The sequence below is a fragment of the Mixophyes fleayi genome, chromosome 7 (genome assembly GCF_038048845.1).
Source record: "Mixophyes fleayi isolate aMixFle1 chromosome 7, aMixFle1.hap1, whole genome shotgun sequence".
In the NCBI taxonomy this organism is placed as follows: domain Eukaryota; kingdom Metazoa; phylum Chordata; class Amphibia; order Anura; family Limnodynastidae; genus Mixophyes; species Mixophyes fleayi.
The window spans coordinates 150,452,975-150,465,946 of record NC_134408.1 but is presented as its reverse complement, the minus strand read 5'-3'; the positions used below and the strand labels follow the sequence as shown (position 1 = coordinate 150,465,946).

Genomic DNA, 12,972 nt, shown 5'->3' with positions numbered 1-12,972 from the left:
CCCTGATAAATGTATACATCACCTAGATGGTCAGCTACGGGTCCTGATAAATGTATACATAGCTAGATGGTCAGCTACGGGTCCTGATAAATGTATACATCACCTAGATGGTCAGCTAAGGGTCCTGATAAATGTATACATAGCTTAGATGGTCAGCTAAGGGTCCTGATAAATGTATACATAGCTTAGATGGTCAGCTAAGGGTCCTGATAAATGTATAGATAGCTTAGATGGTCAGCTAAGGGTCCTGATAAATGTATACATAGCTTAGATGGTCAGCTAAGGGTCCTGATAAATGTATACATAGCTTAGATGGTCAGCTAAGGGTCCTGATAAATGTATACATCGCTTAGATGGTCAGCTAAGGGTCCCCATAAATGTATACATCGCTTAGATGGTCAGCTAAGGGTCCTGATAAATGTATACATCACTTAGATGGTCAGCTAAGGGTCCTGATAAATGTATACATCACTTAGATGGTGAGCTAAGGGTCCCGATAAATGTATACATAGCTTAGATGGTCAGCGAAGGGTCCTGATAAATGTATACATCACTTAGATGGTCAGCTAAGGGTCCTGATAAATGTATACATCACCTAGATGGTCAGCTAAGGGTCCCGATAAATGTATACATCACTTAGATGGTGAGCTAAGGGTCCCGATAAATGTATACCTCACTTAGCTGGTCAGCTAAGGGTCCCGATAAATGTATACATCACCTAGATGGTCAGCTACGGGTCCTGATAAATGTATACATAGCTTAGATGGTCAGCTAAGGGTCCTGATAAATGTATACATAGCTTAGATGGTCAGCTAAGGGTCCTGATAAATGTATACATCACTTAGATGGTCAGCTAAGGGTCCCCATAAATGTATACATAGCTTAGATGGTCAGCTAAGGGTCCTGATAAATGTATACATCACTTAGATGGTCAGCTAAGGGTCCCCATAAATGTATACATAGCTTAGATGGTCAGCGAAGGGTCCTGATAAATGTATACCTCACTTAGCTGGTCAGCTAAGGGTCCCGATAAATGTATACATCCCTTAGATGATCAGGTAAGGGTCCTGATAAATGTATACATCACCTAGATGGTCAGCTAAGGGTCCCCATAAATGTATACATCACTTAGATGATCAGCTAAGGGTCCTGATAAATGTATACATCACTTAGATGATCAGCTAAGGGTCCTGATAAATGTATACATCACTTAGATGGTCAGCTAAGGGTCCTGATAAATGTATACATCCCTTAGATGATCAGGTAAGGGTCCTGATAAATGTATACATCACCTAGCTGGTCAGCTAAGGGTCCTGATAAATGTATACATCACTTAGATGGTCAGCTAAGGGTCCTGATAAATGTATACATCACTTAGATGGTCAGCTAAGGGTCCTGATAAATGTATACATCACTTAGATGGTCAGCTAAGGGTCCTGATAAATGTATACATCACTTAGATGGTCAGCTAAGGGTCTCGATATCTCACCTGTGCTGCTGATGCAATTTAGCAATTTCCTTCTCAAAGTCCAGAAGTTGGTTGGGGATAAAAGAATAGTCCGCTAGGTACCCGGGCAGGTGATCTGAATGACTGTAGTCTCCTAGTTCAGCTTACAAGAAAGAAAAAGCTACTAATTAGATGTCAGTATGACAAGGAATAGGAAACATAAATACAATTGGGGAATGAACAGCGAGAGTACAGCTAAACCTTCTCTTTAGGGTCTAGAACGCAGTTTCTACACCCTCTCATCAAGATCTCTCAACAGGTTATGTTTTCAGGATTTTCATGTATGACAAAAAGTTTGAGGTTATTAGATTAGCTCCCCCGTGCATGATTAGGAAAATAGGGAAAACATGGTATGTTGATAAATACTGTAGACAAAAAAAAATCTAGTCCAGGCGATCGTTACTATGGTAATAGAGTGTCGGAAATGGCACCCAAACAGCCGAGGGCATCAAGAGTAGGTGAGAGTCCTCAAAAGACAATAAAACTGGAAGATTACACCCACAAATGCAGAGATTTAATATCTTATTAGTTTGAATTAAGATAGTGAGTAAATCGTTTTATTTATAAAAAAAAAAATGTTACCGGGAAGAAATACATTGAGATTGTTCTTAAATACACTTTGGTACAGAAAGATCCATAACAACACGTTACATGTATGTATCATTTTACAGGATGTACGAGATGTAAAGTAACTATTGTAGAAATACTTACATTGAACTGCATAGGAAGCCAACAGGGCGGCAGTATTGTACTGGCAGGGCAATCTGTAAGGATGAGAATAAAGAATAAGACGATAGACGATCTGTACAGACAGACTGAGCACTATAGGTACAATATTCGTATTATTCCACAATGGTCCCATCCTGCTAAGAAAATCTAGGATACTTCCCCCTCTTAAAACATTTTTGGTTTAAAATTAGCCTTTTAAAATAAAACCTTTATTGAATCATGTGATGTTTGACTTTTCTTGCCCATCAAACATTGGTACTCTCATGCCCGAGAGACGCTTTAGTCAACATCAAGAGAAATGCAACATAGTGATAGTTTGTAACGTGTGAGTACCAGGGTTATTATATATAGCTGCTTGAAAAGAGCGGCCACTGTAAGGAGGGGGAGTGAACTTCGGACTCTTCAGGCTCCCGGGGAGTGTTGCCAAGTTGTGCGAGTGTGAAAAAGAGTGTGAGTGTGTGACGTTACGTTGACAGATGTGGGCAGAATCTAGGAATGTAGCAGCAGCGCGACCCAGAGAAACACTGATAACATTCTCTCTAAGATAAGACCTTGGTTAGAACCAGAGGATAAACCAAGCATTACTGTATTATATATTGGGGATGTTGTCTAACGGTTGTTATTTATTAATATGGTGCCGCAGATTCCGCAGCGCCCGACAATCATACAGATATAGCAACCACGTATATACAATATCAGGAACGTGGGTACAGTTCAGCAGAATAATAAACGTATGAAATACATAAAAACACAATTCTCTGCTTACGAATGCAAACTGAGGAGCTGATTTTGACTACTGGAAAGTGAACAACCAATGACAACATCCTTCTGAGCTTCACTATATATAATATGCAAAACAACTGGAAATAAGAGTGAATTGAAAATTCTGCTGCATTTAAATATTCAGTGTGAAGAGATTCATCAGCAGGTCTGACGTGAGACGTTCATTGTAACAAGTTTAATGTCACAAACATTTCTGGGACACTCCAAAGTAGTAACCCCCCTCATACATTTTTAGGCATTATCACCCTTCCTAGAAGTGTGATCTCACTTTCTCCAGAATGGAAGAAGAGGATTTAGACACGGATATAATTCAGCCGCATGTACTGTACACCGTGTGGATGGTATTTCAGTTCTCCCTGACAGATAACTGTTGTGGGTACACATGGCTGGTAATTACATATATCCTATTTGTATACTGGGTAAAGTGCCTGTCTGGCACTGCAGGAAAATTCTGCTCATCTGAGGCAGAAAATAAAACCTAGTCTGGCCCCCCCCTCGTTACTGCCTCATCTTCCTATTTCTTACAGGTACATACACACAATGAAAGCAATAATTATATATATATATATATATATATATATATATATATATATATATATATATATATATATATATATATATATATATATATGCTGGGTTTATTTTACACTGGTTCTCTGGCCGTATAACAAGTGCCGACTTACCTCCCGGTGAGGACGTCCTGTTTTATCTGCAGAAAATACTGGTATCTGGAAGGAGAGAGGGAAATAATGTCTAACCAGGCACACTTGCCACCAAGCTGTGGGATACTAAATACTGGTGGGAAAATGTGAAGAGTGTCACAGTTCCTGCAGATAGTCACAGTTCCTGTATTACACTGGCTGCCAGCTATAGAAACTGTTCATGTGACTCCGTGATTGCGGCTACCGCATCTGGCTGCGTGACCGCAGAAAGCTGTTTTAGAGCTAAAAGTGCTAGATAAACATATCAAATGTACACGTTTAAAATGTAAATTGATAATTAAATCGCATTAATATGATTTTCTTTCCTAATCCAAGATTCAAACTTTTCAAACAACCCTCATTCCCATTTAGTGTTGCAGTAAAAATGTTACTTATGTCTGTTGGTACAAAACTGTGGAAAGCACAATATTCTTAAATGACTAATGCCATGTTTTATGAACCATGGGATGTGAAACCGTAGACCAAGTCAGACCTAGAAACTTTGTGAAAGTGCAGTGGAATTAGGTAGTGATAACAGGCCCCATTCATCAAGGAATGCAAAACGAACGTAATGTGCGTTTTTGTTTTTCAAAAACACTCCGGCATATAGTATACGGACGTCTGTATTCAACAAGGAACGGATGTAAAGATACATCTGTTGATGACCATCAGTCTAGGTCCGCTCTGCTCTAACAGACAATACACTGCAGGATACGTCCAATACATATGTGAAATATAAAGTCTCAATGGAACGCACAGGAAAAAAAACGATTCAATTAATGTCACCTGTTAACAATATAGTCATTAATGATAAAACGTTAAAAAATAAAGGTTTTTTTTTCTTCCAATTTTTTTTTGCAATAAAATACATTTATTGGGATGTTATTAAAGTCTATTGAACATAAAATGCATTGCTGCTGCTGATTACAACCACGTTCTAGCTGTATACAGCAGTATAGCGCTATACACAGGAAAACCGCACAGATAGCGCTATACACAGGAAAAACGCACAGATAGCGCTATATACAGGAAAAACGCACAGATAGCGCTATACACAGGAAAATCGCACAGATAGCGCTACACACAGGAAAACCGCACAGATAGCGCTATACACAGGAAAACCGCACAGATAGCGCTATACACAGGAAAACCGCACAGATAGCGCTATACACAGGAAAAGTGCACAGATAGCGCTATACACAGGAAAACCGCACAGATAAACAATGTTACATGAGACTCCGAGGACATAACCACTATAACTCAGTAGGAGACCTTGGAAGAAATCGCTCCACAATTATTTTGTATCCAGGGAACAGGCAGCAGCAGAGATAAGTGAACAAAGAGGACAATTGTCATGTTAACCCTGAGAGCAATCAGCGTTTTACATGTGAAGTCTGGTGTAATATTATAACGTAACTGTGGAAATGGTTTAAAGGTACCGACTAAAAAACATATCTCCGTTGTACACTGATAATTGTTCATGTATAATATAAAACTGCACCATCAGCCTAGAGAGAATACGCTGCAGGTTACAATCCACCCAAAAGCTTACGCTTAGTATTGGTCGGTATTCACCATGTTTATATAACACACAGATTTGTACTTACCTGGGATCTACAATCTCCTGTGTACTTTGTGCTCTGTTCACATACAGTGTTACAATGTGGCTGAGTGTGAATCAGACCAACATACCAAGTATAGGGGAGACCATACTAGACTGCTGAACGCTTTGGGGTCCCCGGTGAATGGTACATTCCAAGTAAGTAAAACTTCTACTTATGTCTTATCATAGTAAACCTCACCCAGTGGAGACAACTACCCCACTTACAAACGAGAGGGGCAGTTGTTCTGAGATCCCTACCTTGTGTATTCCTCTTGTAATTTGCTGGGGTCACAGACGAAAAACTTGACTCTGAAGTTCAAGCTGTGCGGAGATCCCCCTGTAATACAGAACTTAGTGAGTTGTACATCGGGATATCAGGGAACGGACGTCAAGTACTCAGAAGTCACTAACGTTTCAGCTGCTTCCGGATTAGTTTATTTGGGTCCAGCCACTTCTGTAAAACAAAAAATAAAATAAGCCAAAAACTAAAACGTTTACAGAGACTGAAAAACATCAATGAGAACAGACAGACTCTGAGCATCCATCAGACACCGCTACATAGTCTGTAACACAGAGTTATGTCCTAGGACAGACAGACACAGAAAACATCCTTACGGGGTTATCAGAGGAATCGTCAGCCAACTGCAGTCCAAAATAGTCTCTCTCGGTCAGATCAAGGAACTTGAAAACTAAATCTAGCAGAGTTTGTCCATGATCGTGTTTCTGGAAGACACAAAACATTCCCAGTGTGACTAGTAAGAGATCAATAAGACGACATACTGGCGTAGAGCCCCCCCTGCCAGACACTGGGGGGCAGCTGGGATCTAGTAGTATATTATATTATATTATGTGCTGTGCTGAACAGCCCAGGGCTCGGCTAGATCAGCACCCAGTGATATAAAGCATCTCAGTGCTGAACACAGTGAATGAAATCTGCAGGAAAATACAATTCTTGGAAACAGATGGCCGAACGCCGATCACTGACCATGGTCAGGACATGTAGCATCATTGTAGTGTTAGTGCTCACTCACTGTGATCCTCCAGGAGAGTGATAAACAGACTTGTTCCAGTGAGTAGACTAGTGAAGGGACCCCCAACCATTGTTGGGACACGTCTGACCCTCGATACCAGGACAACCGCAGCTCGTCTACCATACAACCATCAGCTGACAATATCAGGGCAACTGCTGCCCATAAGAGGAGACCTGTGCACGTCCACAGCACATACCTAGATATCTGCCACCTATACCAGGGGACATGCGCACATTATCCAGCCATACAAGAGGAACTAAGCCCATCTGCCACGCGTACCAAGGGACCCATATGCCATCGGTACTGGCGGATCTGTTGCCATCACCAGGAGAACTGTGCCCATCTGCCACACATACGAAGGGATCCGTGTCTGCCTGCTGCCTCTAACAATGGGATCAGCGCTCGTCTGGCGTCCATAACACTGGGACATTCGCTTCCCTGACACAAACACTGGGACACACACCTGTCTGTCATTAACACTGTACTAGGCGTTATACAGGGATTTGGGGGTGACAGCAGAAAAGTCTTATTAATTGCATTTCATGTTGTACTTGGCTATTTTTATGAATTTGGCATTAGTACTAATCTGGCCTCTCTATATGGATCACTAAGGATAGTGCACCGTCCATGGGAGGTCATTCTTTAGTCTGACAAAATCTTATGCCCCCGTGCAGGGTACAGTGACTCTACCAGGCAGAACTGCCCTACTATATATTGTGCAATTATTACGAAGATTTACATGAAATATATATATATATATATATATATATATATATATATATATATATATAAACAATTATCATGTAAAGGGACAACAAAGAGTTATAAATATATTATGCCTGAAGGGAACAGCACAATGTTTTGGGGGCTGTAGTAAAGTGCTTGGTACAGAATAGGATTAACAAAAAGGAGCCAATGCAGTCACATGGTGCAACGAGCAATAATGTGACTTGACCAATAGCAACCATGGATCAGCTTGTGTGGTGCAATCCTATTAATACAATCTCTGCTCTGATTGGTTGCTATGGGCGTCCTACAGACAATAAATAATCCTGATACACACAGACGCTTTCTGCCATCCAGAAACTTTCCCTTAGTTGCAGAATCTCTGGAGAGACGTATTTGCTGACAGCCCCAGGAGATCAGTTACACAGGGCAGGGGGGACACATATTTTAGGCCATGGACTGTTTTAGTGTGGTATCAACTGTCCACATTATACATAAACCTTTACTTCAATTATTATCTAGCTCTGCTGTATACAGGTGCTACTATGAGATAACCTTGATAAGTGGCTTTAATTGCCCCTTATGTAGAAAAGAACATTAACTGCACATATTTGAACAGCAAAATATTAATTATTAGTGTTAATTATTAGGGATAAATGTACTCCTACATATCTTACAGCTCTGTGTCAGATAAATGCAATATATAAAATCTGTCCTTTGTCCAAGGGCATTAATAACGCTTCCGAACGCTACCGGCAGTATGGGGGTCATACGGTGGTCCATGGTCTGCTAAGAGTCACACAGAACTGCACTGTACTTATAACAAGCATTTAATGCTTTTGAATTCTGCAGGTAACGGTGAAAGGTGAACATTTGTCAGTGTACGTTACTGTCTACAGACTTACATGATTGTTTGGCCTATTAGTGCCACAGGGTGTTTTAAATTCTTTGAGAACAAGAGTTAAACAATATAAAATAACAGCAGCATTGACAAAGATTTAGGGGCTCATTCACACAAGCGAATGACCTGAGAAAAGTGCCCTGAAAACCTCTTTTGAAGATAAACATAAAACACAACCGAGAGAGGAGACTAGTACAAGAGATTTGTTTCCAGCCGATCTCTGTGGAATTGTTATCAGCTCAGAGACCACTGAGCAGCTCCGACCTCTCGCGCTGTGTGAGACGCAGTAAATTTGTCCTGTTGGGGTGCAGCCTGGTAACATGTTACATAGTATAAACCTCTACATGCAAACTAGACTGTTATCCTCCATACGGCGGTGGGAGAGAGCACGGTGCTGGACTGGGAAATGACCACCGATAAAACTAGCTACGAGGACACACTGTCTAGTCAAATTAATATTTTATGTAGCTTTGTATAATCTAAAAATATAAATCCACAGCACAGAAACATGTAAAGTGTCTCAGGCGTGGAACCTGCCTATGGATCCCAGGACATCTGTTTTTTTAATATTTAGCAAAGTCTGTGTATTACGGAGCTGAATGATAAACATGAAATAACTGAACAGCAGGCGGTCATATTAGGAGGGAGGGGCCAGACAGTGACTGACAGCTGGGCAGACTGGTTTCCAGAAATACAATGCTGATTGGACGCTTTACATAAAGGGGTGGAGCCAGTGATGTCACAACAACTTAAATTCCTGCAGACTCTGCTTCTTGTCCTTTATCAGATCCCATTCGGACATCAAACGTAATGAAGTGGGGAGATAATACTTTTCGTTGTTGAGAGCAGCGTTGGAGTATCAGGGTAACACTGAACAGTGTATTTTGCCTACGTAGGTTCGTTTTACCAAAGTATTGCTGAATTGAAGTAGTTATTTTGTACAACTATTCTTTACCCTATTGGCACCACTGTCCACACCTGCAGCGTGACCCACGCCTGAGCCGCTAATGCCAGTGATGTCATACACAAATACTGAGCATATGTGGCGGCAACAGGTAAGGCTGCAAAAGGAGTGCACAGGTGCATACTGTAACATATACCTCCATACGAGCGTGCGTATATCTCCCAAATGTCCTGATTTTGGCAGGACAGTCTGGAATTGTGGATGTTGAAAAGGGGAGGAGCTTACCCGGTAATGGGCGGAGCTTTGCACAGAAGTAGGCGGTTTGTAGCTGAAGGTGGGCAGATAGGGGGTGGGGCTTATTATGTCCGGATCCTGCTTGTGCGCCTCCTCTGCACCTCCCACTAAGACTCACATCGTTCCATCAATGTATCTATTGGACCACTAGGGGCACTGTCCATTTGAGTTTAACACACTTGTTGAAGTTAAATAATTGGATGAGGGCGGTAATCAATAATTTCTGTACACTAACATCGGTTGCGATGAGATTAATACACAACCGACCAATAATGTTAGCAGCTAACAACATACAAATAAGTTTAATCTATTTATTTAAGTTAATATAAAATATGTGTGCTAATTAATGTTTCCAACATATTGATCATTGCACAGAGTTTGGAATCATTCTGTCTGCAGTTACATGGTAACGTTTCCAGTATTATTTATGCAACATTTGCACATTGCAAACGCTCAGTATAACGAATATTACTTTTCATATAACAACTAGCAACTCCAGAGATGTCATAAAAGAACTGGTTTATAAAGTTCTAGAGGCCGGAGCCTGAGGATGGACACCTGGCCACACATGGGAAGATGAACCCCACCTCAAGGAACAATGACCAGAGGAATCAACCAATGGGGCGTCAGGTACTTGGGAAGTCATGACCCATCGACCTATGGATGTGGACCTTAATACTGTAACATTGTAATGACTATACAGTGTATACATTGTTCACCTCTGGCTTGGAAACCAGAGCGCTCTGAAAGAAGCTTGTTGTTGGTGCCGACCGCACAGGCGTATGCATGCGATATTTTGCCCTGTAATCTATGCTGCGAATAAAACCTTTGTGCTTTGGAACCACAGCGATCAGAGAATGTTTAGTTTATATACGATACATACAAACTTATCACACTTTACATCTTGTGCTCATACTAATGTGCAGATAAATCACCTGTTCTGTGTGACTGACGTTTACCTATAGTGATAATATAGATTATGCCCCATTGCCCGGGGTGTCACAAGCTGCACGCGGCTTTACTTACATTCACACGGAAAGCTTGTACAGAGTTATCCAGGAGGAGAATGCTGCACACCACCTCTGTGCTCTGTCTGTCTCGGGCCTGCTCCGACGCGCGCACATTGTAGGTTCTGCCAGCAGGCAATCGGAAGCGTGCGCTCATTACTGTCCACACAAAGTCTGGGGAAAGGGGAGAGAACAGGCTGTGAAACATGTGTACCATCCACACAGACACCGAACATGTGTACCATCCACACAGACACCGAACATGTGTACCATCCACACCGACACCGAACATGTGTACCATCCACACCGACACGGAACCTGTGTACACCCACACCGACACGGAACCTGTGTACACCCACACCGACACGGAACCTGTGTACACCCACACCGACACGGAACCTGTGTACACCCACACCGACACGGAACCTGTGTACACCCACACCGACACGGAACCTGTGTACACCCACACCGACACGGAACCTGTGTACACCCACACCGACACGGAACCTGTGTACACACACACCGACACGGAACATGTGTACACACACACCGACACGGAACATGTGTACACACACACACACACACACCGACACGGAACATGTGTACACACACACACACACACACACACCGACACGGAACATGTGTACACACACACACACACCGACACGGAACATGTGTACACACACACACACCGACACGGAACATGTGTACACACACACACACACCGACACGGAACATGTGTACACACACACACACACCGACACGGAACATGTGTACACACACACACACACACCGACACGGAACATGTGTACACACACACACCGACACGGAACATGTGTACACACACACACCGACACGGAACATGTGTACACACACACCGACACGGAACATGTGTACACACACACACCGACACGGAACATGTGTACACACACACACACCGACACGGAACATGTGTACACACACACACCGACACGGAACATGTGTACACACACACACACCGACACTGAACATGTGTACACACACACACACCGACACTGAACATGTGTACACACACACAGCGACACGGAACATGTGTACACACACACAGCGACACGGAACATGTGTACACACACACACCGACACGGAACATGTGTACACACACACACCGACACGGAACATGTGTACACACACACACACCGACACGGAACATGTGTACACACACACACACCGACACGGAACATGTGTACACACACACACCGACACGGAACATGTGTACACACACACACCGACACGGAACATGTGTACACACACACACCGACACGGAACATGTGTACACACACACACCGACACGGAACATGTGTACACACACACACCGACACGGAACATGTGTACACACACACCGACACCGAACATGTGTACACACACACCGACACCGAACATGTGTACACACACACCGACACCGAACATGTGTACACACACACCGACACCGAACATGTGTACACACACACCGACACCGAACATGTGTACACACACACCGACACCGAACATGTGTACACACACACCGACACCGAACATGTGTACACACACACCGACACCGAACATGTGTACACACACACCGACACCGAACATGTGTACACACACACCGACACCGAACATGTGTACACCCACACCGACACCGAACATGTGTACACCCACACCGACACGGAACATGTGTACACACACACCGACACGGAACATGTGTACACCCACACCGACACCGAACATGTGTACATCCACACCGACACCGAACATGTGTACATACACACCGAACATGTGTACACCCACACCGACACCGAACATGTGTACACACACACCGACACCGAACATGTGTACACACACACCGACACGGAACATGTGTACACACACACCGACACCGAACATGTGTACACACACACCGACACCGAACATGTGTACACACACACCGACACCGAACATGTGTACACACACACCGACACGGAACATGTGTACACACACACCGACACCGAACATGTGTACATACACACCGAACATGTGTACACACACACCGACACGGAACATGTGTACACACACACCGACACCGAACATGTGTACATCCACACCGACACCGAACATGTGTACATCCACACCGACACCGAACATGTGTACATCCACACCGACACCGAACATGTGTACATACACACCGACACCGAACATGTGTACATACACACCGACACCGAACATGTGTACATACACACCGACACCGAACATGTGTACACCCACACCGACACGGAACATGTGTACACCCACACCGACACCGAACATGTGTACACACACACCGACACCGAACATGTGTACACCCACACCGACACGGAACATGTGTACACACACACCGACACCGAACATGTGTACACCCACACCGACACCGAACATGTGTACACCCACACCGACACCGAACATGTGTACACCCACACCGACACCGAACATGTGTACATACACACCGAACATGTGTACACCCACACCGACACCGAACATGTGTACATACACACCGACACCGAACATGTGTACACACACACCGACACCGAACATGTGTACATACACACCGACACCGAACATGTGTACATACACACCGACACCGAACATGTGTACATACACACCGAACATGTGTACACCCACACCGAACATGTGTACATACACACCGACACCGAACATGTGTACATCCACACTGACACGGAACATGTGTACATCCACACCGACACCGAACATGTGTACATACACACCGACACGGAACATGTGTACACCCACACCGACAC

General features: G+C 43.5%; 1 protein-coding gene across 2 annotated transcripts in view; it reads right to left on the bottom strand.

Moving 5' to 3' along the window:
- Window positions 1–12,972, bottom strand: part of PTPN4 (protein tyrosine phosphatase non-receptor type 4) — an 87,167-nt gene that overhangs the window by 51,400 nt on the left and 22,795 nt on the right. For both annotated transcript variants that reach the window (XM_075181126.1, XM_075181125.1), the window contains 7 exons: window positions 10,206–10,360; window positions 5,939–6,046; window positions 5,735–5,777; window positions 5,582–5,660; window positions 3,703–3,747; window positions 2,219–2,271; window positions 1,490–1,610 (listed from right to left, as the gene is read on the bottom strand). In XM_075181126.1, the coding sequence (XP_075037227.1) occupies window positions 1,490–1,610; window positions 2,219–2,271; window positions 3,703–3,747; window positions 5,582–5,660; window positions 5,735–5,777; window positions 5,939–6,046; window positions 10,206–10,343 (587 nt within the window). In that variant the 5' untranslated portion in view covers window positions 10,344–10,360. The remainder of the gene's footprint in view (window positions 1–1,489; window positions 1,611–2,218; window positions 2,272–3,702; window positions 3,748–5,581; window positions 5,661–5,734; window positions 5,778–5,938; window positions 6,047–10,205; window positions 10,361–12,972) is intronic.